Source organism: Octopus bimaculoides, chromosome 1 (assembly GCF_046866305.1).
Source record: "Octopus bimaculoides isolate indiv1 chromosome 1, ASM4686630v1, whole genome shotgun sequence".
Classification (NCBI taxonomy): domain Eukaryota; kingdom Metazoa; phylum Mollusca; class Cephalopoda; order Octopoda; family Octopodidae; genus Octopus; species Octopus bimaculoides.
The window spans coordinates 156,260,172-156,284,171 of NC_142928.1; the positions used below are offsets into that span (position 1 = coordinate 156,260,172).

General features: G+C 33.3%; 1 protein-coding gene across 30 annotated transcripts in view; it reads left to right on the forward strand.

Annotated features, from left to right (window-relative positions):
• LOC106868432 (uncharacterized) overlaps window positions 1–24,000 on the forward strand; it is a 266,695-nt gene that overhangs the window by 152,819 nt on the left and 89,876 nt on the right. For 22 of the 30 annotated variants that reach the window (XM_089360655.1, XM_089360688.1, XM_089360725.1 and 19 more), the window contains 5 exons: window positions 5,657–5,682; window positions 9,526–12,995; window positions 15,239–15,376; window positions 17,644–17,844; window positions 19,903–20,649. In XM_089360655.1, the coding sequence (XP_089216781.1) occupies window positions 5,657–5,682; window positions 9,526–12,995; window positions 15,239–15,376; window positions 17,644–17,844; window positions 19,903–20,649 (4,582 nt within the window). The remainder of the gene's footprint in view (window positions 1–5,656; window positions 5,683–9,525; window positions 12,996–15,238; window positions 15,377–17,643; window positions 17,845–19,902; window positions 20,650–24,000) is intronic. The other 8 variants (XM_089360755.1, XM_089360766.1, XM_089360758.1 and 5 more) reach the window with 1 other exon arrangement.

The window sequence follows — 24,000 nt, forward strand, 5'->3', positions numbered from 1 at the left end:
CAAACTTATGGCATTTAGATCTAATAGGGTTGTGCGTAGTTGAAAGACTGCAGCTATTCTACCTAACAGGAAAATAATGGCAATTTACTGAATATACACTGAATTCCATTTATTAAATTACTTTTTTTTTATAATGGATTGAAAATCATTTACTTTTTCATATTTAATAATTAATATATTTTAGCCTGGGTAGGCACTACCTACCTTGCCTACCGAGTTGGCACATCTCTAACATTAGATCTGAAAAACATTAACATAGAATGTCTTGATACATATTTTTTGTGGTACAAGAAAATGTAAGTAATCTAATTGTAAACTGTGTTCAAGAAAGATAGACATTGGCTTTTATCCACCCTTTGAAATTAGACATTAATACTTGCAAAAGTTAATTACACATGGCAAACTTAAACAAGTGCATGTTAACCGAATGGTTAAAGTACTTAACTTGGTCTAGTCTATATTCTACATTGTCCTGTACTTGTTTTTACTTCAGCCCTGTATTAATCCCACTTCAAAATTCATTAGTTGGAAGCTAATCTTAAAGAGATCATTAGTTACAAAAGAATAGATGTAAATATTAATACTTTCCTAATTGATATGAACTTGGTATCTGTAGTGGCAACTACTTTTGTTAAATATTCTTTTTCCAGTTTTATATTCGTTTGTGCAAGTTTAAATCTTTAAGTTTCACTTTCCTAACAATTTCATCTGTTCAAAAATGTTTACAATTGTGTTATAGATTGCATGTTTCTATTTCTCAAGACTAGAATTCATATGGTTTCACGTAATAAAAAAACCCACGAAAAACACCTAATTGAAATATTTATTTGTTATTTCTTATTTTTTAATGGAGTTTCATCAACAAATTACTCTTGTTTTTATGAAACTTATGTAATAGTAATAGATTTTTACTTGTCTTTTTTTTAAACCTTAATAACAAAAGCGAGTTAATAAACATTAAGCTTAATAACTTTACTATCAAATACAGCAAAAGTGATATAAAGCTGCCAGAGATATATTTTCCTACCCTAAAGATAACAAGCCTTTCTGTAACTTGTTTATCCACTTCATACTGAAGAACAATCTTCTCTTATACTTATCTATAAAATGATTGTTCTTGGGGATCTAAAACATTTCTGATTGGTAGTGTTTTGATATTTTGTTTTTGTAATTCGTTTTGCAAAATTTTTGATGTGAAATTGCGTGCTGAAATGTGCTGTATCTTAGGAAGAATTATTTGCTATCATCAGTGACATTTCTAAGTTATTTCTGTTATTTAGACTCTCAGAAAAACATCTAAGTTAAAGAATAAAGATGTAGTTTATACTCACACTTATAGAAACAAACACCTGTCCCAAGAGTTATAATGCAAAGGTATCTTTGTATGCATCCTCTTCTTTAAAAATAATGATAATGATCTCTAATATTGGCATAATGCTTCGATTTTGGAAAAGGCATAAACTACATTAACTCCAGTATTTTACTGGTACTTGAAAGGATGAAAAGCAAAGTTGACAGTACATCAGTTAATTTATTCAGATTCATCTTTGTTTTCTGAAAATTCCTTTTTGGATTTTGTTCCTTGTAAACAACTGTTAATTTTTTAAACCCAGGCCATATTGTCAATTTATGAGAAGCCAACAGAAATCAGCACATCTTTCATATCATGTCTAATCACTAGCTGTTTAACTTACAGTTTTGGTTATATACCAATGAGTAACAACACCTAGTAGGTGAAATCATCTAGTCAATCTTCTTTGCAGAAAGGTATTACTTCCCATTGTTGGTGTAGTAGTACTTCTATTAAAAGCCACACTAAGTTAATGTGTTGGTGCAAAAGTGCAGTTCTGTTTTGGAACTGTGATAAACTTGTGAGTATACAGTATTGGATTATGAAGCAAATTAAAATGTTCAGAGAAGTGTGACTTTGTTAATAGCTTATTCTCAGTCAATTAGTGATAACATCAGATAATTTGTTCCTTTATGGGACTCATTCACATTCTCCCTGTGAAGCTTCAAAGGTAATTAAATTCATTAATGATTATATATTGGGTCATCCCATAAATAATGTTTTTTTTTTATACTTCTTTTATTTTCAAAATTGAAATTAAAAGAAGTTCTTTTTTAATCTAAAATATACTCTCCTTCATTTTCTACAATGCTCTTCCATCTATCTAGTAGACATGCAAGGCCCCTCACCCAAAATTCACTTGTCCATGATGAAAAATACTCCTCCAGTACTGTTCTGATCTCATCTACAGAATTCATATATTTTTGTCCAAATGATTTTGAAGACTGCGGAATAAATGATAATCAGATGGGGCAATGTCATCCTTGCTGTATGTGGCTGAGCATTATCCTGATGGAAGAACACCTTTTGTCTTGAAACCAAAGATGGTCATTTTTCTTCTAGTGCTGACTTAAGCTGATCAAGCTGCTTGCAGTAGATCTCCTTTGTTACCATTTGATTTAGGCTTAAAAGTTCAAAGTGGACTAAACCTTTCATATCCCACCAAACATATAACAACATCTTACGTGGGGGAAGATCTTCTTTAGCCTGGGGTGCTGGTGTTTCTCCTTTTCCTACCCACTATCTTCAGCACTTGACATTTTTATAGAGAGCACATTTCTCGTCACCAGTCGCTTCTTTGTCACTTCCATTACAGCTTTGAAAAAATAACTGTTAAAATCAAACTGCACTCTTTGAAACTTGCACTAAGAATAAGTACAGAGTAAAATTACTACCTGCTTTTATAGCAAGTTGATGCAGTTAGTTTATCCCACCCCCCTCCGACTTTTAGTTCATGCAATTGAAAAAACCGCATTATTCATGGGATGACCTATTAGGATATAAAGGAAAACTTAATTCCCCGCTCCAAAAAAATGTCAATATCATTGAGACACTTTTTTTTATTGTCTTATCAGTTTCAGTCATTAGACTGTCACCATGCTGAAGTACTGCCCTCAAAAGAAATAAGTCCTGATTGATGCCATTACTTATTTCAGTTTGGTACTTATTTTATCAGTCTATAATTAATCTAGTGGCCAAGGTACCTTTATGACATACCAATTTTAAGTGATAGTGCTATATCAAACCTATAAACAACAAACATGGACACATGCACACATACATGCACATACATTATACACATACACACACATCCACACACACACTATATATCAGGTTGAGTAAAAAGTAAGCAACATTTTGAACTATGAAGAATTTGTACTGGATTTTTGCAGAGTTTTAAAATTAAAAAAAAAATTCATTGCAGACTAGTGACTGAGACCATTGGAAATATGCAGTGCGTGAGAAGACCTGGCAAACCAAGTGAGACCATAATCTGTGGCCTCTGCCAGTGGTGTAGCCAGCCCACTTATTCGTACCTTTACTTCATTGGACACTAAACTCTGCTTACGAAGACCTGTTGGGGCAAGTGAAATCGAAATCGTAATTGAACAAAATTTGATGTCTGGCACTTGTGGAGCGCTAACAGTACCATCTGAGCATGATCATTGCCAGAGCAGCTGTCTGGCTTCCGTGCCAGTGGCACGTAAATAGCACCATTTGAGCAGGATTGTTACCAACGTCTCTTTATTGGCACTTGTGCTGGTGGCATGTGAAAAAACATTCAAGCAAGGTCGTTGCCAGTGCCGCTGGACTGGCTCCTGTGCAGGTGGCATGTGAAAAACACCATTTTGAGCATGGCCATTGCCAGTACTGCCTGACTGGCCCTCATGCCAGTGGCACGTAAAAGCACCCACTACACTCTTGGAGTGGTTGGCATTAGGAAGGGCATCCAGCTGTAGAAACTCTGCCAGATCAGATTGGAGCCTGGTGCAGCCATCTGGTTCGCCAGTCCTCAGTCAAATTGTCCAACCCATGCTAGCATGGAAAGCAGATGTTAAATGACGATAGTGATGATGATGATGATATATATGACCATTTTCATTGTCATCATCTGCTTCCCATGCTGGCATGGGGGAGACAGTTTGACTAGAACTGGTAAGCTGGAGAGCTGTACCAGGTTCCAGTCTGATTTGGCTTGATTTCTATAGCTGGATGTCCTTCCTAACACTGGAATGATTGCTGCAGAGACAATTATGATGGATGTGGTTTCCTAGTGTTAATTGTAAATACTTCATGGGATGTTTGGTTTAACTGTTTGTCTGTTCTTGTATAACTGGGATTTAATTATTTGTTCATGCATGGTTGAGATTAGTATATGGCTGTGTCTGATGTGCTTTGATAAGTATATTGTCATCTGGTCAGATTTTTTTAGTTATGTTATTATTATTTGTTTATGCTATCTGTATAGTCTATTCAGCATTAATGTCATTAACATGAGAATGTCATTTATGCTGAGGAGAATAGGTGTTAAAGCAAATATTTGACATGTTTGCTTATCACAAGTTGATAAGAAGAATTCTTTCTTGTTAATCTAATAATTCTATTGTTGTTTGTTGTGTGGAGCCCACATCATTGTTGATCAAGCTGACCTATTATAAAATAGGTTCTTACCATGACTGTCCTACCTATTTTTTCAGGTATAATGTACCATTGATGACATTATCAAATATGTATATACTTTTTTTAATGACACTGGATGTACTTTGAGAGATTTGACTACTATTTCTAGAAAGTTGAGTGACCATGTAGAAGCATCATCAACAGCTTTTAATAATTATATTTAATTTAATATATATGTGAAGGAAATTTCTTATTAAATCGTTCCATGTGCTTGGTGGGTTGTAAAAGAGATTGAGCAGATAAAGGATTATGTTAGAGTATAATAAGCTATATGCTATATTTATATGTGATCTCAAATTAAATACTTTACGGTATCTTGTTCAAGTAACTAATCCTGGTAGGATTGACAAGGGCTTTTGGTTTTCAGTGGTTACATTAGTTCTTGAGTTGTATCATCTAGCTATGTTCTTCCATTTATTGTGTGTAGTTGAAATAATAAAAAAAAAAATTATGGTATAATGATGTTTATAGTTATTCAAATAGTTTTACTATTTATTTTATAATTTTTCCTCCCTTCAGTTGTGTAAATAGATGAATTTTGAGTTTTCTGTGCAAAAGTCTTATGCAAGTTTCAACATCATACTTATTTCAAAGTTGCTCTTAAATATTTTCTTGAAATTTGGGAAGTATTTCATAATTGTTATTTTATTTTTATTGGTTTGGTCTTGAAGAAGGGTCTGTGCTCAAGGCCTTTGCAGGTACTCCAAAACTGGTAACTGATAATCATTTTATTATTTGAAGTTTACTAAGGGAGCAAAATAATAGAATTATTACATGCTTTGTGGCATTTATTCAGGCCTTTTATATTCTGAATTCAAATCCCATCTGGGTAAACTTTGCCTTTCTTCTTTTTGGGGGTTGATAGAATAAAATACCACTTGAGTCAATAGTATTGACTTAACTCCTCCTCTCGAAATGGTTGACCTTGTGCCTAAATCAGAAATCATTATTTGAGGCTTACTGATTAGAGGTTTACTTTTGAAACTTGTTTGTTCTGTATTTCAGCAAAGTTAGCAACCAGTTAACAATTACTAAATCACTTTGGTGATTTACAATTAAAAATACCAGCTGAACATTTATCTTTGTATTTGTTTTTACATTTTATCACTCTGTTTTACTTTTCAGATTCTGAGGAAAGAGAAGCTTCAGAAGTAAGTAATCTTGCTTTTTCTAATTTCATATTAAATCCTCTTATGTAGGATATTCATTTTAAATCAAATTTATGTTGTATAAATGAAATTTTAATTTGAATCTGTAGATTTTAAATCCTTTCTTTCTGTTGTGTCTTTTTCTGCATTTAGTTCTTTACTTTATTTAGAAAAGCACAGTGATGGTGATAAATAAGTGCTAACTTTTATTTCCTCATATAGACTTAAGCTTAAACTTAGATCCTTCCACATTGTGAAATTCATAAGGCAATAATCTTCCTCCAGTGTGGTTGATCTGCAGTTGTTCCTGCTCCTGCAGGTCCTTGTACATTGAGGTGTTCTTAGAATGTCCAGTTCCAAGTGCTCTTGACTCTTCTCCTATTTTCTTTTTTCCAGTGTCTATGTTAGTGCCATATTTACATGTTGAGTGATTGGCATGCAAATGTGACTTGCCAGACAAAGCCAAAGCAGCACCATGATTTTTTGCAGTGGCTGGGATTTAATTCATAGAGAGGATTTTCTCAATTGAAGTCTGTCCCACCAGCTAACTCTGATGTTTTTCATTAGACATCATTGATACAATATGTCTAACTTTTTGGCCAACTTCAACATTTTTTATGTGTCACAAACATACAAAACCATTAGCAGAACTAAAGCCATATTTTCATGTCAGCATTGATGCTTGTTGTCAGCAAGATTTAATGCAGTTTCTGAAATATGGTCTGCGTTTTGCCAATTCTGCAATTTACATTACTTTCTAGGCTTACATCACTACTGATTACACAGCCTAGGCAAGAGAAATTGTCCACATTTTCCATATCTTACTGCCTGATGAAGAAGGCATGATGGTTTGTGGTTTTAATCTGCATTCTCTCTCTCTCTCTCTCTCTCTCACACTCACACACACACACACACACACACACACACACACACACCACCATCATCCTCATTTAATGTCCACTTTCCATGCTGGCATGGGTAGGATGGTTTGATAAGGAATGTTGAGCTGCAAGATTACATTGAGCTCTAGTGTCATCTTTGACATGGCTTCTATTGCTGGATTCCCTTCCTAATGCCAACCACTTTCCAGAGAATGTACTGAGTGCTTTTTTCATACTACTTGCACTAGTGAGATTGCTGTGTAACTTGTATGACAGCAAAAAAACAGAGTAAAAAGAAAAGGAAAAAGCTCCTACTATTAAAAGGGAATATTTGGGATGGAAAGGTGGTGATGGGTGGCTGTATGCCAGTTGTTGAAAGGGAGAAGCACAGGTGTTTTGTTATAGAGGAGATAAGGCAAAAATAATGATGGGGTACTAGAACAAACTCTCAAGGAACAAGAAGGTGAACATAAGAAGAGACATGCACAGTGGATCATGGGAGGGGATGAGAGAATGGATGCTTTAAGAGTGTGATGAGGGAGTAAACAAGTGGAGGTAGGGGTTAATGTTAAATTTTTGGAGGGGATAAAATGTAATATTTGTGATATTGCCCTCGGGTGAGTACAACAACTGCTTAGTACCACAAATAATGGGGAAGAAATGCTTGATGTGTCAGGGAACAGGGTTAGGGTTAGGGTTAGGGTTTGTTGGGATTCCTCAAGAATTGCCTACTGCAGGAAAGATAACTGAGACAGCTGTAGTTACTACAGTTGCAAGTATAGATCCAAGTGACAGGGCTTTTAGGATACAATTTTTGTTGTAATGAGTGGTTTTAGGATATAATTTTTGTTGTAATGAGTCATCTTGAGCACAGTAAAACATCACTCATCTTGGTCCTTTGTCATCTCCTCCATAGGGCTCAACATCTTGAAATCAGCCCTCAGTATTTCACCCCATGTCTTCCTGGGTCTCCCTCAACCACGAGTTTCATCCAATTCAAGCAATTGACACTTATTTATGCAACTGTTGTCATCCATACACATCACATGTAGTCATCTCTCTTGCATGCTACATATAATTCCTCTTATGACTAACATTTTTCTCAATACATTTGCGCTTTATCAATCAGGCACACTCACATTGCGCATCTAGTGGAGTGTACTAACTCCATTCCTGCATTCAGCGTCCACGTCTCAGTAAACACATGCATGTGTGTGTGTGCGCGCGCGTGCACACACACACACACACACGTACATACATGTGTGTGTGTGTGTGTTTTGCAGTAGAGGAGGAACCTGTCTACCTCAGGTGAAGAGAAATATAAGATGAAGATATGATCGGTATATCCTCAAGTTACGGGAAGGTGTATATGGTGAAGTGGACTGAGGATGGGAGGGGTGAGTGGGTGGATAAATTCTGAGATTGCAAAACAGAGTGGGAGATGGAGGAGGGAATGTAGTGAATGGGCACAGGTAGAGAGATGGGGTATTAGGAGGATATGTTGTGGGGAAGATACACACAAATGTACTCAGTTTTATTAAGTGGTAAGGAAAGACAACAAATGTTTAATTTTAGAGAATACATTACCTTTAGTATTGGTGTGAACTAAGAAAAAAAAAATGCATGTGTCAAGCTAGCTATTAGAACTGAAATCAATCAGAAAATATATTGATGAAAATTAAAGATGGCATTAACTCTCCACTCATTATTCTATTTATTACTAGCTTATTTCAGAATTGTATCGACTATTATTAGCATAAGCCTAAGTTATCAATGGTATAAAAATACTAAATATTAACTGAACTTTATATTTTAGCTTCTTTTGCAACTATTATAAAAGGATTTACAAATTAGAAATTGTTACATTTTCCTAATTAGCTGCTTCAGATTGTTGTTTACATTTATTACTTGTTTCTAATTCATTACATTACTCGGGTGTTTATCTATTTCTAAAATTTATTCAAACTGTCAAATCTTGGATCATTCACACAATTTTCCTATCTGGTACCTGATATTAAACTGTAAATATTTTATGTAAGACAGCACTTTTTGTTGCAGAAATGTGATAAATACATTTATTTTTTATATTTATCTGTTAGCTATAAATACAATGCTGTTTTGTTTGTTTCAAAATATTTAAGGCCAAAGCGGATGGGATTGGCTTGTAACCTGTTGAGATATTTCTAGGGAGGAAAGATTTAGTATACTTTCATTTAGGTTACTTTGGTTTTCCTTGAAGCATTGTAAATTTACTGTCGTAGAAGAAAACAGGCAAGTGAGGTTGTATTACAGTCTATACAAGATATACGCATGTTTTAATGTTTTTTTTAATAAATGTTTCCTTACAACTGTTGAGTTATATATATTTAACTAGTACAGCAAAGTTTATATATGTTTTATGAACTAAAAGGACACTATGTAGCTAAAGTATATTATTCCCATTGCTTAGTTGTCATATTTCTTTCTGTTTTCTGTAATCTTTGATTGGAATAGATTGTATCTATATTTTGTTTTTACAACTTAATACTGATGAGAATAGAACTGAAAAGTGTGTTTTATTTTCTCTCCTTTATATTTTAAATGTTAGTTGTAATTGTGTTAGTAATAATGAGTTGCTGAGGTTAATGAATGTCAATTCGCTTCTAGCACCTGGGTGATGATGCTGTTTAATATACAAATAATTTCTCACCAGAACAACCAGTGCGTAACTCATTAAAGGATCTTGCCCTTATTTGTTTCATAGATCTAGCATTTGTCCATTCTCTATCTGTTAGTGTTTTGTATATTCTCAAAGAGAATAATTTAATTGTATATTTTGTAAACTTTATCATTTATTCTATTAAATTCTATCAACTATCTTTTAAAAGTTTATCTGTATATAATGATATTCTGTGGCCACAGTTCAGTGGCTGGAGCTAGTAAAAGAATATTCATTTTGAATTTTTTTTTTTCTTTTAACTTTCAGTATTTGTCTGTTTCTGATGGTTCAACAAGTAATAAGACATTTTCTGAACCTTCTAATGTCAATGTAATGAGCTCACAAAATGCTTATTATGCAGCACGTAATATACCTGGTACTTCTGCTACTGGTTTAGAAGGAAAGAGAATTAGTAATATCACTACTTCAGAATCAGAAAGAGAATTAACAAGTGAAAGTGAAAGATTTATTTGCAATGCAAAACCTAAGATACCATCTTATGCAAAAGTGCGAAGCACTAGTTCAAAAGCTATGGATTCTCAACAGCCAAATATCTCTTCAATACCCACTGAGCCTCAGAAGAATGATTTTACCACAGATCATGTTCAACAATCTCTTTATTCATCAAAAAATGCAATAAAATTATCAAATACTGCAGAAACAACTCACAATATACATTCTGGAGGACTGTCTATAAAAAATAAATTGGTTCACACGAATAAAAACGAAGATGTAGATTTACGATCTAAACTAGTTTCTCATGATATATCAAAAACCATTGGTGCTAAGGTGACTAACAAAACACCATCTGTTACAACCAAAAGTACTGATGGTGCAACAGTTCCAAAAACAGTACCTGGTGCAACAAAGAGCATTGATGCTTTAGGAGTTTCTAAAACAGCACTAACTGCTGCAAAAACTACAACTACAACAGTAACTCCTAAAACATCACCAACTGTAATGAAAACCACCAATACTGCAGTGGTTTCCAAATCAGCACTTGCTGCCAAGAAGACCACTGATGCTACATTGGCTCCTAAAGGAGCTCCTGTTGTAACAAAATCTACTGATACTACAGTAGCTTCAAAAACATCATCTGTTACAACAAAAGCTCCTAGTACAACAGTGGTCTCCAAAACAGCACCTGTAGCAACAAAAACGATTGATGCTACAGTGGCTCCCAAAACAGCACCTGTGGCAACAAAAACGATTGGTGCTACAGTGGCCCCCAAAACAGCACCTGTGGCAACAAAAACGAATGATGCTACAGTGGCCCCCAAAACAGCACCTGTGGCAACAAAAACGAATGATGCTACAGTGGCCCCCAAAACAGCACCTGTGGCAACAAAAACGATTGCTGCTACAGTGGCTCCTAAAACAGCACCTGTGGTAGCAAAAACTGTTGATGCTACAGTGGCCCCCAAAACAGCACCTGTGGTAACAAAAACTGTTGATGCTACAGTGGCCCCCAAAACAGCACCTGTGCCAATGAAAACTGTTGATGCTGCAGTAGCTCTTAAAACGGAATCTGTTGTAACAAAAACCACTAATGCAACATTGGTTCCTAAAACAGCTCCTGTTGCAATAGTGGCTTCCACCACTCCAACAAATATCAGTGATACTAAACTAGCTGCTGACACAACACCTTCATCAACAAGCGTCAGTAATACTACACTGATTCTAAAGACACCAACAACAGTACCAAAGACAACAGACTCAGCAATAGGTCCTAAAATAGCAACTACTATGACAACGACCACTAAAACCTCTAGTACAACTGACCCTCTTCAGACTTTGACCTCTACAACAAAGAGCTTAGATACAACGATGGCCCCTCAAGCCTTACCAACTGCAACAAAGCTCATACATACAACAGTGGCTTCAAAATCAGAACCTACAGCAACAGAAATTACAGATTCTACAGCAGCTTCTCAAATACCATCAACTGTGACAATGAACACAGCTACAGAGGTGGATCAAAAAGTTCCTTATACCCTAATGGCTCCTGTAATAGCATCAACTAAAGCAAAAACCACAGATATCAAAACAGCATGCTTGGAAACAAAACCTACAGAAATTACAGCAATTTCTAAACCAACACCTACTACAACAAAAATGTTAGATGCCACAACATCTTCAAGTACAATTCAAACTACAACAAAATCCACAGATAGCACAGTTTCTCTTAAAACACTTCCTGTTACAACAACAGTCACAGATGCAAGTGTAACATCAGCTTCTAAAGCAATGCCTGCTACAATTACTAATGCAAATAACGTTGTACTTAGCAAAACAACTGGTATTACTTTAAAATCTCCAGAGACTACAATGTCTCCCAAAATAATACAAACTACAACAAAACCTATAGATGCTACTGTGACTGATAACTTGACCTCTGTTGTAGAAAAACACACTGATTTTGTTGGGATTCCTCAAGAATTGCCTACTGCAGGAAAGATAACTGAGACAGCTGTAGTTACTACAGTTGCAAGTATAGATCCAAGTATTAAGACCAAACAAATAATTTCTGAACCTAAAACTGTAACTACCTCTGTTGAAAGATCAAGTGCTACTGACTCAATTACAGGACCAAAAGCTAGTGCCACAGCTGTGATTCCAACACCAGTTGCATTTACATCTGAAGGTATAGCTGTAGCCTCAAAAATAGTGACTACTGCAAGTAAGAATACCGACACAATCACAATAACAACAACAAAAGCACCAATATCTAAAACAACAGAAACAGTGACAGTAACAAAAAGTATGACCACTCCAACTGAAACTTCATCCACCAGCACAGCTGTCACTCAGCCCACTATAACTAAACCCACTGATATTACGAAATCTGTGGATAAGATTCAAGGTGTGAATTTAGCAGCAATGAATGGAACTGTTGAAAAAATGAAAACAGCAACTATAGAAGCTAATAAAACATCTAAGGAAATCCACAAAGCTAATACTGTTGAAACCAGTTCTATAGTGCAGAGTACTGTAAACATTAAAGATCTATCAACTCCATCTGACATCAGTAGTATGGACAAGTTTTCTGAGACACCAACTGTGAAGTCTGATATGACAATGAACAGTAATGTATATGCACCTACAGCTGCTGATTTAGATAAAACAAATATTTCATCAATGGCACAAACTAATATTTCTTTATCTAAAACCACAAAAACATCCCTTCCTACACAAACATCAGCGACTTTAACAGGAACCTTAGAAAATATAGCAGTCACTGAATCTAAGGATACAGCTCACACTAAAGTATTATCTTCTGGCACTAAAACAGATGTTTCTTCTGATACTAATGTTGTAGGCCTCACTGGGGCTTCAGAGAAAATCATAGACACTAATAAAAAGACACCTTTTTCAACATCTGACATAAAAGACAAATCATTAGAAAGATCTGTATCAACTACTTCCTCAACGCTCATCATGTCAACAAAAACATCAAAAGACAATGATGAGAATAGAGATGAGATAAAAAAACCAGCTACTCCAAATACTGTATCACAAATCTCTAAACATAGGAAAAGTGAAGGTTCAATTGATACTCCTCACTTAAGCATTCATCGAGGTATCTTAAAGCGCACTTCTTCTCTGCACAAGCAAAATTCATGTTCTGAAGAATTGGATCCAGAGTTAGCAGAAGTCTTCCAGTCCAGGAGAAGTAAAGAGGAAATTGATGATTATACTTCTGAACAAGATGTTTTTGATGAAAGTCAGTTTCTTCGGTAAGTTTACTGATACTTATGATAATCAGTGTTATACTTTATTTAAAATTATGATTCTGGAGTAAGCAATGTTTCTCCTAAGATTAAAATAAATGCTCCATCTAGCTTTAAAAACTTTATTAAAACTTTTTTTGATATTTCACAACTGAGTTTCTCTGGCTGATACCAATATGTTAAATCTATAATATTGTTACTTGCTTAATTCCCATCACTAATTACTTTTCCTAAGTCTTAGAAATTGTTGTTTCCCTGTGACCCATTATAGCTATCAAGCATCTTTAACTTTTGATTGTCCAGCATATCAGTTGTCTAATCACTTTTGATAAATTAAAAATTTTGATTCAGTAGATTTTAACTTAGAACCTTACCCAGAGTATATATTATTGTTGCCCATTTCTTTCCTACAGATTAACTTTATATTGTATTTCTAGTAATCATCAACTACATATGCATTTCAGTTTTTAAAATAGTTAAGATTTTAGGCAAGATAGGTTTTAGATAATTATTATAACATTTTAATTTATTGATATAATGAGCTGATATTTAGAATAAAATTTAGCAATAGAATTCCTACATGAAATTATGGAATTTTTGAGGATTTGTTATATGTGACCATCGACATTCTCAGCCAGATTGGCACATAAAGGGCCAAAAATAATTCCTGAATTGTTAGGACATGGAACTCCTGCATATTCAAGGATTTTGACCAGAAGCTGTTCTTTTAAATTCAAATAGTTGTATGTTAGCAAATTAATTAACAGAGATTGCCTGAAAATAGAAACCATGTTTACCCCAATGAACATTTCACAACCAAATATGAAGGTAATGAATTAATGCTAGAAGAATCTTGATGAAGTCTAAGAAGCTGAGAATAAAATGAACTTGAAAAGCTTCATTAAACTGATTGCTAAGGTGAATTTATGTGCACTTTTTTCTAATTTCTTTATTAATAAGAATCCAGATATTTCCCTTACAATTTGTCATTACTGATAGGGAGTCAAATATTGGTCCCATTCCTTTTATCACTATGTTTTCTTTCTCAAAGGTAAGTTAGTATTATAAGGTATTGGTTACTGAAACATTTCTCAGATGACTGTCAAGATTGATTATAATGTCAGTAGTTTCATAGTATGAAATTGATTCCAATGAATAGTTAATTAAGCACTTAAGGAGAGATCTGAACTACTTTACTCCTCTATTAGTGTGACCACTAATAGAGTAGTAAAGCACTATCATTATGCTTAATTTGACCTATTAAATACACTTCTTTTTATTAATTTAAGCAGCTAAAAATAAAATGTTTTTCACTTGGTAGAACAATGACAGCATAGATTAATGCTAATTACTATTTTGTGTCTGTATCAAACTTAACCAATTGCTTTTTTTATACAATCTTGTGCATTCTTTATGTTATTTCTCAAATCAAACAAACAACAGGAGGAATCCAATAAAAGCAAGCTAACTGTTGACCCATGACTTTAACTGTGCCACAGCCACAAAAAAGGGAGCCTACATTATGTCCCCTTTTCAGTTTGGAGTCCATATACCCCAAATACAGTGAAGGATCATTTAAGAGTTTCCCTCTTGACAAAGATTTAAAATTTATCAAGCTCTCTGACAAATTTTGAATCTTTCAAATCTTATTACTAACATGGATTATCAAAATAGAAAAATAACATTATTTATTTGTTTTATTCATAGCATTTCATTCGTGACAATAGCCTTTCTTTTTTTTTTACCTTGATTACTTTTTTATTGAAAAATTCTTCAGGCTAACATTCTAACATTTATAAACTGAACTCATTTAGTTTCTTAAATCAAAAGTGCTTAGATTCTCCTCTTCTCCCCATTTCATATATATGCTCACATATACATGATTATGTATATACACATGTATTAAAACAAGCTTTTAGAACTTAAGTGCAAGGGGAAAAAATAAATTTAGTACTTACATCCATTACCAATTGAAGCTTTTTGATTTACATGACTTGTTTATGAAATTTCGCTTCTTTATAATCTTTATAAATTCATGCACTCCTTAATTAAAACCTTTGCATAATTGTATGCATATAAATTTATGAATTTCTTTTTTCAGTTATACATTTAAATACTGTTTAATGCATGTTTTGGGGGATATAATGCAATCTTTTTATTTGTTTCTGTTTTGGTATTCAGCTGGTAGTATAAAGAAATTGTTCTCTATTGTATCAAGATCTTACATCTATGTTTCTTATATATTTTAGACAAGATTCTTTACAATCAGAGGTTATTAATGAAAAACCTGAAGAAAAAACGCTGTCAGTATCAGAAAGAATTTCTCAAATGGAAACTCAAATTTCATCAACATCGGGAGCTGCTACTCCAAAAACACCGAGATCAAGGTAAATTTAATTGTTATGTGTTTTACATTTTGTATTTTAATTTATTTACTGATTTTTCTCTTCTTCTTTCTCCTTTATTACCTTTGATGTCCTATATCTGAATTGCTATTGATGTAGTCATCCCATTTATTTTCCACATTCAACAACCTCTTCACATATTACTTTCACCTTCCCTTACTTCTATAAGGCTACACAACAAATTGTCTCATTTTGTCCTTGATGCAGATCAGTCCTATCATATTGCATCTTGCTTTTGCTGCTTTGCAGAACTAAAAATATTTATCCATGACCACTGACTCGTCTAAACTTTTTGCATATATTTATTAGAAATAAATATTAAACATGAAAATAGTTAGTATTTTATCTAGGGTCTATAGCTTCTTTGTCCTCATGTCTTTTCTATTGTCAAATGAAGTGAAGTAACTCAGAAACAAGCAGCTGAGAAGTACACAATTCATTGTTCTCTTAACAGATATACTAAAAATATTTGTCAATTTTCTGACTCATCTTAAACCTTTGCATATATTTGAATTTTTCGGGATAATATTAATTAATCAAGAAAATAACAACAAATAATTAATGACTGTTGGAATCTACTACTTCCTGTCTCTCATGTTTTTCTTACTATTAAATAACCAAGTGAAGTGATACACAAATAGTTGATAAAGAAAGCATTCATTTCTTTTGAAAATAAATATGCTGTTAAATATAAGGGAGATAATCCATAATTTTCAATTGGTTTCTAAAACTTGCTTACTAATTGTAAGGTATTGTAAGTTAAGTTGGGTGGGGTGGGGTGGGGGTAAGTAGTACATTTTATTAGATAAAGAAGGAAAATTGATAATTTAAAATAACTAAATCTTTTTATTTTTCCAGTTTTGATTTTTAGTTTTCAAACTTTTAGCATTTGGGATAAGGACATTTTCTGGTAGATGGAACATGTAAAGAATTTAAGTGCAATCTTTTCCTCACTAACACGAGTCCAAAGAATGAGGGGATTCCTAGAAGGTGTCTTTACCTCTCTTTGAGATAGCTAGGTGATTATGGCATGTAACATTAACTACCCTGACTAGAATTAATAACAGTCCACATTATTTCCTTGTGTGGAATTAGAAATTTATGGCAAAGCTTTCCATCTACAGTTTCAACTTAATATAGCTACCTGGATTGGAAGATTTCTAACAGGTTGCCCCCTTGTAACACTTTTTTGATGGAGCTCTCATAACAGCTAGTCTTTATTCCAAAATTCTTTATTTCCTGTCATACCTACAGATGTTTCATTTGAATTTAAGAGGCTTCAGTTTCCAGTCAAACTAAGTTTTGGTATTTCAATTCACAAATATCAGGATCAATCCCTTAATGCAGTTGAGCTTCATCTCTCTAGTACATACTTCGCCTATGGCCAACTCTATGTTGGTTGTTCATGAGTTGGAAGCAACAACAATTTACTCATTTCGATACCAACAAAAAATTACACAATGAATATTGTTTACTCTGAGGTGCTTCAAGATTGACAGATTTTCAGTTTTAAATTCTATTGTCATTAAAGTTTGGATATTTTAAAATAAAATATAGATATTTTGAAATAATTATGAGAAAAAGAATATATCTTCATATTTATTGTTTACTAATCTGAATAAGAACAGCAGTAACCTGGGCAATGCCGGGTAATTCAGCTTGTACATTATATAATGCTAACAAACATGCCGATTCATTATATTACAATGGACATATATAATCTGACTTTGGGAGCAAAATAAACTTATGGTATCGTGGAAATTGGTATAAATTGCATAGTTATTAAGTCGGTAATTTACAAGAAAATGTGACATGATGGGAAATTTTTGTTATAAAATTTGAATTTAGCACAATCAACTTCATAATAAAATGTACATGAGAACTATGTTTTTTTTTCTTGACCCTGAAATTTGTTGTGCAGTGTAATTGATCTTGTGCTAAAGTAAAGAAATCTTCATTATTATTATTACTTTCTTTTTTATGTTGTTGTTGTTTGTAGTAGGAAATTTCAAAATATTTCAGTTGATCTCAACTCCTTTTTATGCTTTTTTTAAAAAAATAATATGCTTCTAGACAATTATTATTGTTATCTTTGCATCATCACTATTGTTACTTGGGTTTCTGTTTTGTAATCCTTGTTTTGGTTAAACAGATCTAGTTTCCTTTCATTTAGTATTTCCTGTTAGAAACAATCCCAAACTCTCTTTTCAAATACATTTTTAACAAAATTTTCTAATTCTAAATTTCAGGTTAGGATCTGTTAGTAGAACTTACTTTGAAGATGTTCAAAAGAAGACTATGTTACCTGAAGAACTTTTTAATAAATTAAGTGATTTGGCTCTTAGTAAAGAAGCCTCCCAGGAAAGGAGGAAGAAATATCAACGGGGTCGAGATGACTGGCGGTCCAGGACACAACCCGTTACACAAGAAGAGGTGAAAGAAGCTGATAGGTAAGAATAGTTATATAGTAATAATCCTTAGCATGAAGTTTGTCACCTTCGATGTTGTAGTACAATACATATTGTATATTTTCAAGCATCCTTTTTGTTTAAATTTAGTTTTTACATTGGTAATTACAATGCAAACTTTTAAGTTTATTGCGATGGCAAGTATGTGTCTGAATACATAAAAGGAAACTATTTCGCAATATTTTCTAAATATTCTAATTAGAAAGAATTATGATTGTTTATAAGTAATACTTAATTAATTATACAAGATAATATTGTCTTCTTTTATATTATTAATTTTACAAGAGTTATGGGAAAATGGTTACTTTGTTTTAAGATGTTTCTTGTATATTATGAAATCTTATTATTTTTTCTTACATTTGTTATATATTTAAATTTTGTTTTGTTCAAATTATAAGTTTTACTTTTTTGGCTTTTACTTCAAATTCTTTGTTCAAACCAAACAAACAATTGTTATAAATAGATAAATAATTCTGAAAGGTTTAATTTAACCATTTCTAGCAATTCAGTATTTTATACTTATATATTTTATATAAAATAAAAGTAAATGAGACTAAAATATAAGTAAATTTGTGTTATAAATAATCTGAGAGTTCAAAGGAAAATTAGCAAAACAGTTTAATGCAGTTTTTAATGATAATTTCTTTATTAACGACTAAGGGTTGCAGTTTTTAATGATTGTTTCAAATTTTGGCACAAGGCCAGCAATTTTCAAGGGAGGGCTAAATCGATTACATCAACTCAACTGATACTTATTTTATCGACTCTGAAAGGATGAAAGGCAAATTCAGCCTCAGTGGTATTTGAACTCAGAATGTAAAGACTGATGAAATGCTGCTAAGCATTTTACTTGGCGTGCTAACAATTCTGCCAGCTTGCTGCCTTAGTAGTTTTTAATAGTGGCAATATCAATAACATAGAAATTATTTCTCTGTGTTGTTTCAAAATATAAATCACTTGTATCCTTATACCATTTTCTAAATGTTGATAAAATTTAATAGAAATTAGAATTTTAAAAAGAAATTGGGAAATGTTAAACCAAAATGTTTTCTAATTCATGTTAAAATGTGTATAGTTGAGAATATTAATTCTCATAGCTTTCATTTAGTGTTTTAGCATTTTGTTCTTTTGGATATAGGACTGGAATTATATGCAACATAATGAGTTGAATAGCATATTTCAAACATTATAAATTTTATTTTTAAAGAATCAATTGATAAAAATTTGGCAGAATAGTTTACAACTGAATTCTTTTGGTCATTCTTAACAATTGCTGGAGTTAGTGTTTATTAATGATTGCAACTTCTGATACTGAACCTTGATTACATGGTTTAGAAAATAATTTGTACAACTACATCAAAAGAGTCTGAGAGAGTTTCAATAGAAATGCTCAAGATGATCACCTAATTAATTAGAAAACAGAAGAATAAATATATAGAGTATTTATTTTGCTTTGTATTGAATGAAGAAGAAGAGGACTATATTTTCATCTTAGACACTTTGTACACTGAACAGGTCTTTAATTTATTAAAATTTAGAATTATGGATTTTACTTTAATCTTTTAAAAATGTTAGAATTCAGTTTTACATTAACTAATTAATTACTATCATATGTATTATATTTTTACATTTAAATTTTGACAAAAGTGTTAAAACAATATCATTACTTGCAGTCACATACTGATGCCTATTATAAATATAATTGGTTTGCTGTGATATTAATGTGTAACCAATTCATTATATACCTATCTTATTTTATCTAATTTTATAAAATTTACTTGAATAAATAAGTAAACTTATGCTGGGCATTTAACCATTTATTTCTACCATGTAGATTAAACTAAAAATATTTCATTTTAAACTTATTTGGTTGTATAAATATTTTAAATATGTTTTATTATTTTTACGTTCAAATTAAGTTTTATTTTATGATTTTCGTATTTAATGCACTTAAGAGAATCTTCTATACATAAGCTTAGCTCTTGGGGTTTAGAATCTTGTATTATAATAGTTCCTGATCAGATAGTACTTTTTTTACAGTTTGGAAACTGTGAGTAATTTCCGAGCTTTGGTGATGAAACGGTCATCTATTAACATCTTTGAACAATTGAAAGATCAAGAAAAGCAACGTAAAACATATCCTGGGAAGAAAACTGAATATCCACAGCCTTACATACCTGAGAAAATGTCAGAGAAAAAGAGAGAGAGGTATAAAACTCTGCCAGTTACAGCAGCTGAGCTAATGGCCATCCCTGAAGGAGAGACTGTTGGGTTGGATAACTTTAAGTCTGCAATGCAAGCTCTAAGGGATTATAAAACTGATTCTGGAATTGTTTCATCTTGCTCAGATTTTGAGAGAGACTCTCAGGGTTCTGATAGTATGAAAAACCTAGCAATTGATGCTGACATAGAAGACGATGACATTACTCATCTTAGTGTTGCTGCCAGAGCCTGTATCTTTCAAAAGCTAGAAGAAAAATCCAAAAAGTGTGCTAGTGGAGCAAAGCGTTACATCGACAGAAAGAAGCGAGAACGTTATAAAACACAGCCAGTTACTGAAGATGAAGTGAAGACTGCCTCTGAAATTGCCGAAGAAAACGTTAGTGACAGGAAACGTAATAGTATTACTGAGCAGATTGAGTATATGGAAAAAGTACATGAGGCCGAAAGGACATCAAATACTGGATTTAAAGCATTATCAGCTGCTCCCAGTTTAGAGTCATTGTTACAGAGTGAGAATTACGAAGAAGATACGGATCACGCCACTCATAGTGATGACCTTACCAGGTAACTGTAACATTTCTGCCATCAAGTTTTAATACTATTAATATTTGTTGTCACTATCATCATCATCACTATCATTATTGTCCTCCTCCTCCTCCTCCTCCTCCTCCTCCTCCTCCTCATCATCATCATCATCATCATCACCACCACCACCACCACCACCACTACTACTACTACTACTTCTACTTCTACTACTACTACTACTACTACTACTACAACATTTTTGGTCGCTTAGATGCACTTTAACAAAGCACAGATTCCTTCTTCTAGCCTGCTATTTGCTTCTCTTTAAAAAAAATCTAAAACTCAAAGAAAAATACAGCAAAATAATAACTTAGTAGTTTGCTTCATTCAACTTTTCTTGCCTTAATTTTGGGACTTTTCACATTGATTCAGTCACTAATCATATGTACATTATTTACATTATTTATATTTGGTGGATATTTGTCCTCATCTTGTTTGTTGTTAACACAACTTTTTGGCTGATATACCCTCCAGCTTTCATCAGGTGTCTTGGGGAAATTTTGAACTTGGGTTCTTATTCCTAAGGTATTTTTTGATGTTATTATTCAGGACATTGCTTGGAATCGAACTTGGAATCTTGGAGTTAATAGCCTGTGTTCTTAACCACTACACCATATGCCCATGGGCAATTATGGAGTGAATTTTAGGGCTTATAAATCTAATATTTTCCTTTCCTTCCTTAATACCAGTTCGCATATGCTATTCATATCTTGAAGGAGATATTTGCGAAGAAATGATCAAGATATTTGCGAAGAAATGATCACGAAGAAATGATCAAGCTCAGTAACAATCTATTAAGCAACAACTACCCCAAAAACATACTATCCACTCCAATTATGAAGAAAAGAGAGGATGAAACCAATAAACTGTCCACAGTCTGTCTACCCTATGTGAAAGGCCTCTCCGAAAAGATACAAAAGATTTGTGGCCCATATGACATCAGGACAGTATTCAAGAATAATACAACACTTCGCAAATATCTCCTTCGAGTAGAACCACCAACAGAAGAGAATATGACCAAAAACTGTGTGTACTCCATCCCATGCAGCTGTGGTAGGTTATACAAAGGTGAAACATGTCACCCCCTCAAAATAAGGGTAGAGGAACATCGCAAAGCTGTGACATGAGGAGATATTGATAAATTGGGTATAGCTGATTATGTATGGAAAAATGGATACCCCCCCACCCCTGTGGGATGAAGTTAAAATGATAGACAGAGAACACCACTGGAAAATATGAAAACTAAAAGAAGCAACACATATGCTAGGACACAACAATCTCCTAAGCAGACCAAATGCAGATATGAGTAGCATATGGGAACCGGTTTTCAGGAAGGATAGGAGAATATTAGATTTATAAGCCCTAAAATTCACTCCATAATTGCTCACTGGCATATGGCATAGTGATTAAGAGTGCAGGCTACTAACCCCAAGATTCCAAGTTCGATTCCAGGCAGTGACCTGAATAATAATAATAATAATAATATCGAAAAGTACCTTGGGAATGAGAACCCAGGTTCAAAATTTCCCTAAGACACCTGATGAAGGCTGGAGGGTATATCAGCCAAAATGTTGTGTTAACAACAAGCAAGATGAGGACAAATATCCGTCAAATGTAAATAATGTACATAATTCCTCATCTCTTAAATATAGAACTAATTATATGCTTTAACTTGAAGTCATAAGATTTTATTTGAAAGTACCTATTCACATTAGAAAATCTGATTAAGGTGCAATAAGACTTTAATACTCAACTTTATAGATATATTTTGAACAATTATGATAATTGTCTTAGTTAAAATACTTTAACCCTTTAGCATTTAGATTACTCTGTCAAATGTAATGCTTATTTTTCATATTGTTTTGAATTAAACATGCATTATCTTGTAACTTTGAGATTTGAACGATAGAATGACATTGTAGGGTAGTTGTGATAGGCTGGATCTGTTTGGATGTAAAACAAGCAGAGTATTTGGGCTGAATATAGCCAGTTTAAATGCTGATGGGTTAAACAGATTCCTTTATTACCCTAATAGCTAGTGAATTCAATAAACTAAACTGATCATTGGAAAATAGAAGGATTTTTATTAAAGGCAGTGCCCCATTTTGTCACAGTTCAATGAGTTAAATTAGAAACAACAGGCAAAAAGACTAAAAGAATGCAATAATAATGTAAAAAAAGATATTGCTATAAAAATAAATGTGAAAGAACAAATTTCAATTGTTTGGATGTAAAACTATGTAACTACAACATTGTTCACAGATGAACACTGTCAACCACTTGATTCCAGAATTCCTTTTCCTGCATTGCTCTTGGTTGGTCACTCTTCAGAAAACCAGAGTCTTCAACCAGTTGGTCAATAAATGTCCTGGCAAGATGACTCTTCAGTTGCTTTCCCTGTGTTGGTTCCCACATCAATATTTTAATTCACTACTTCATCTTTGCTACAAAAGGAGAGCCTGGAGAATCTCAGTCTTTTTTTCTTTATGGTGGAGGTAACTCTTGGAAGATTACAGTAATCCCTCACCATATCGCAGTTCACCTATTGCGGTTTAGTATCTAAGCTTACATGGATTCCTCCATGGTGTTGTTTTGCATTTATAATGAAATAAATGTATACAAATTATAAAAATAATTTTAATAATATACCATACAATACTGTTTCTACTTCGCAGATTTTTACCTATTGCGGGGGGTTTTGGAATGTAATGCTTGTGATAGTCAAGGGATTTGTTGTATGGGACTACCATTTAATGTTAAATGCTGCTCTCAGAAGTCTTGTGTATGTTCCAGTTATTTTCTTTCCAGTGCCTTAGCTGGAGTCCATGTAGTGCAATCATATCAGAGCACAGTTTCTGTTGTGCTTGAAAGAAGTTAATCTTAAGCTCTCTGTTTAGATTTGATTTCAAAATGGTGTCCATCTTTCACAGCGCTGCCATGCTTTAGCAATGCAAATTGTGATGCCCTTCTCACTTGTACCAACTCACGAGCCCAAATATAAGAAATCATTTACTTTTTGCAACTTGTATCCATTCATATGAAGGAGTGTGGACCAGTAATAAGGGGATTGCACTTATGATTGCTAGATTGTGGTTTTGATTCCCAAACTCAAACTGCTTCAGTGCTCTCAGCTGTAACCCAGTGACACACCTCATTTCACATTACTCCAGTGTACTCACCTGTAACTCTGCAACAGACTGGTATCCTGTTAAGAGGGAATGTTGGCTTGCCTACCTATCAAACAGAGTGGCATCATTTGAAAGCTAAAACAATTTGTGGAAACACATTGTGACCAACAGTGCATAACCACATCCGATAATCTGGTTGATA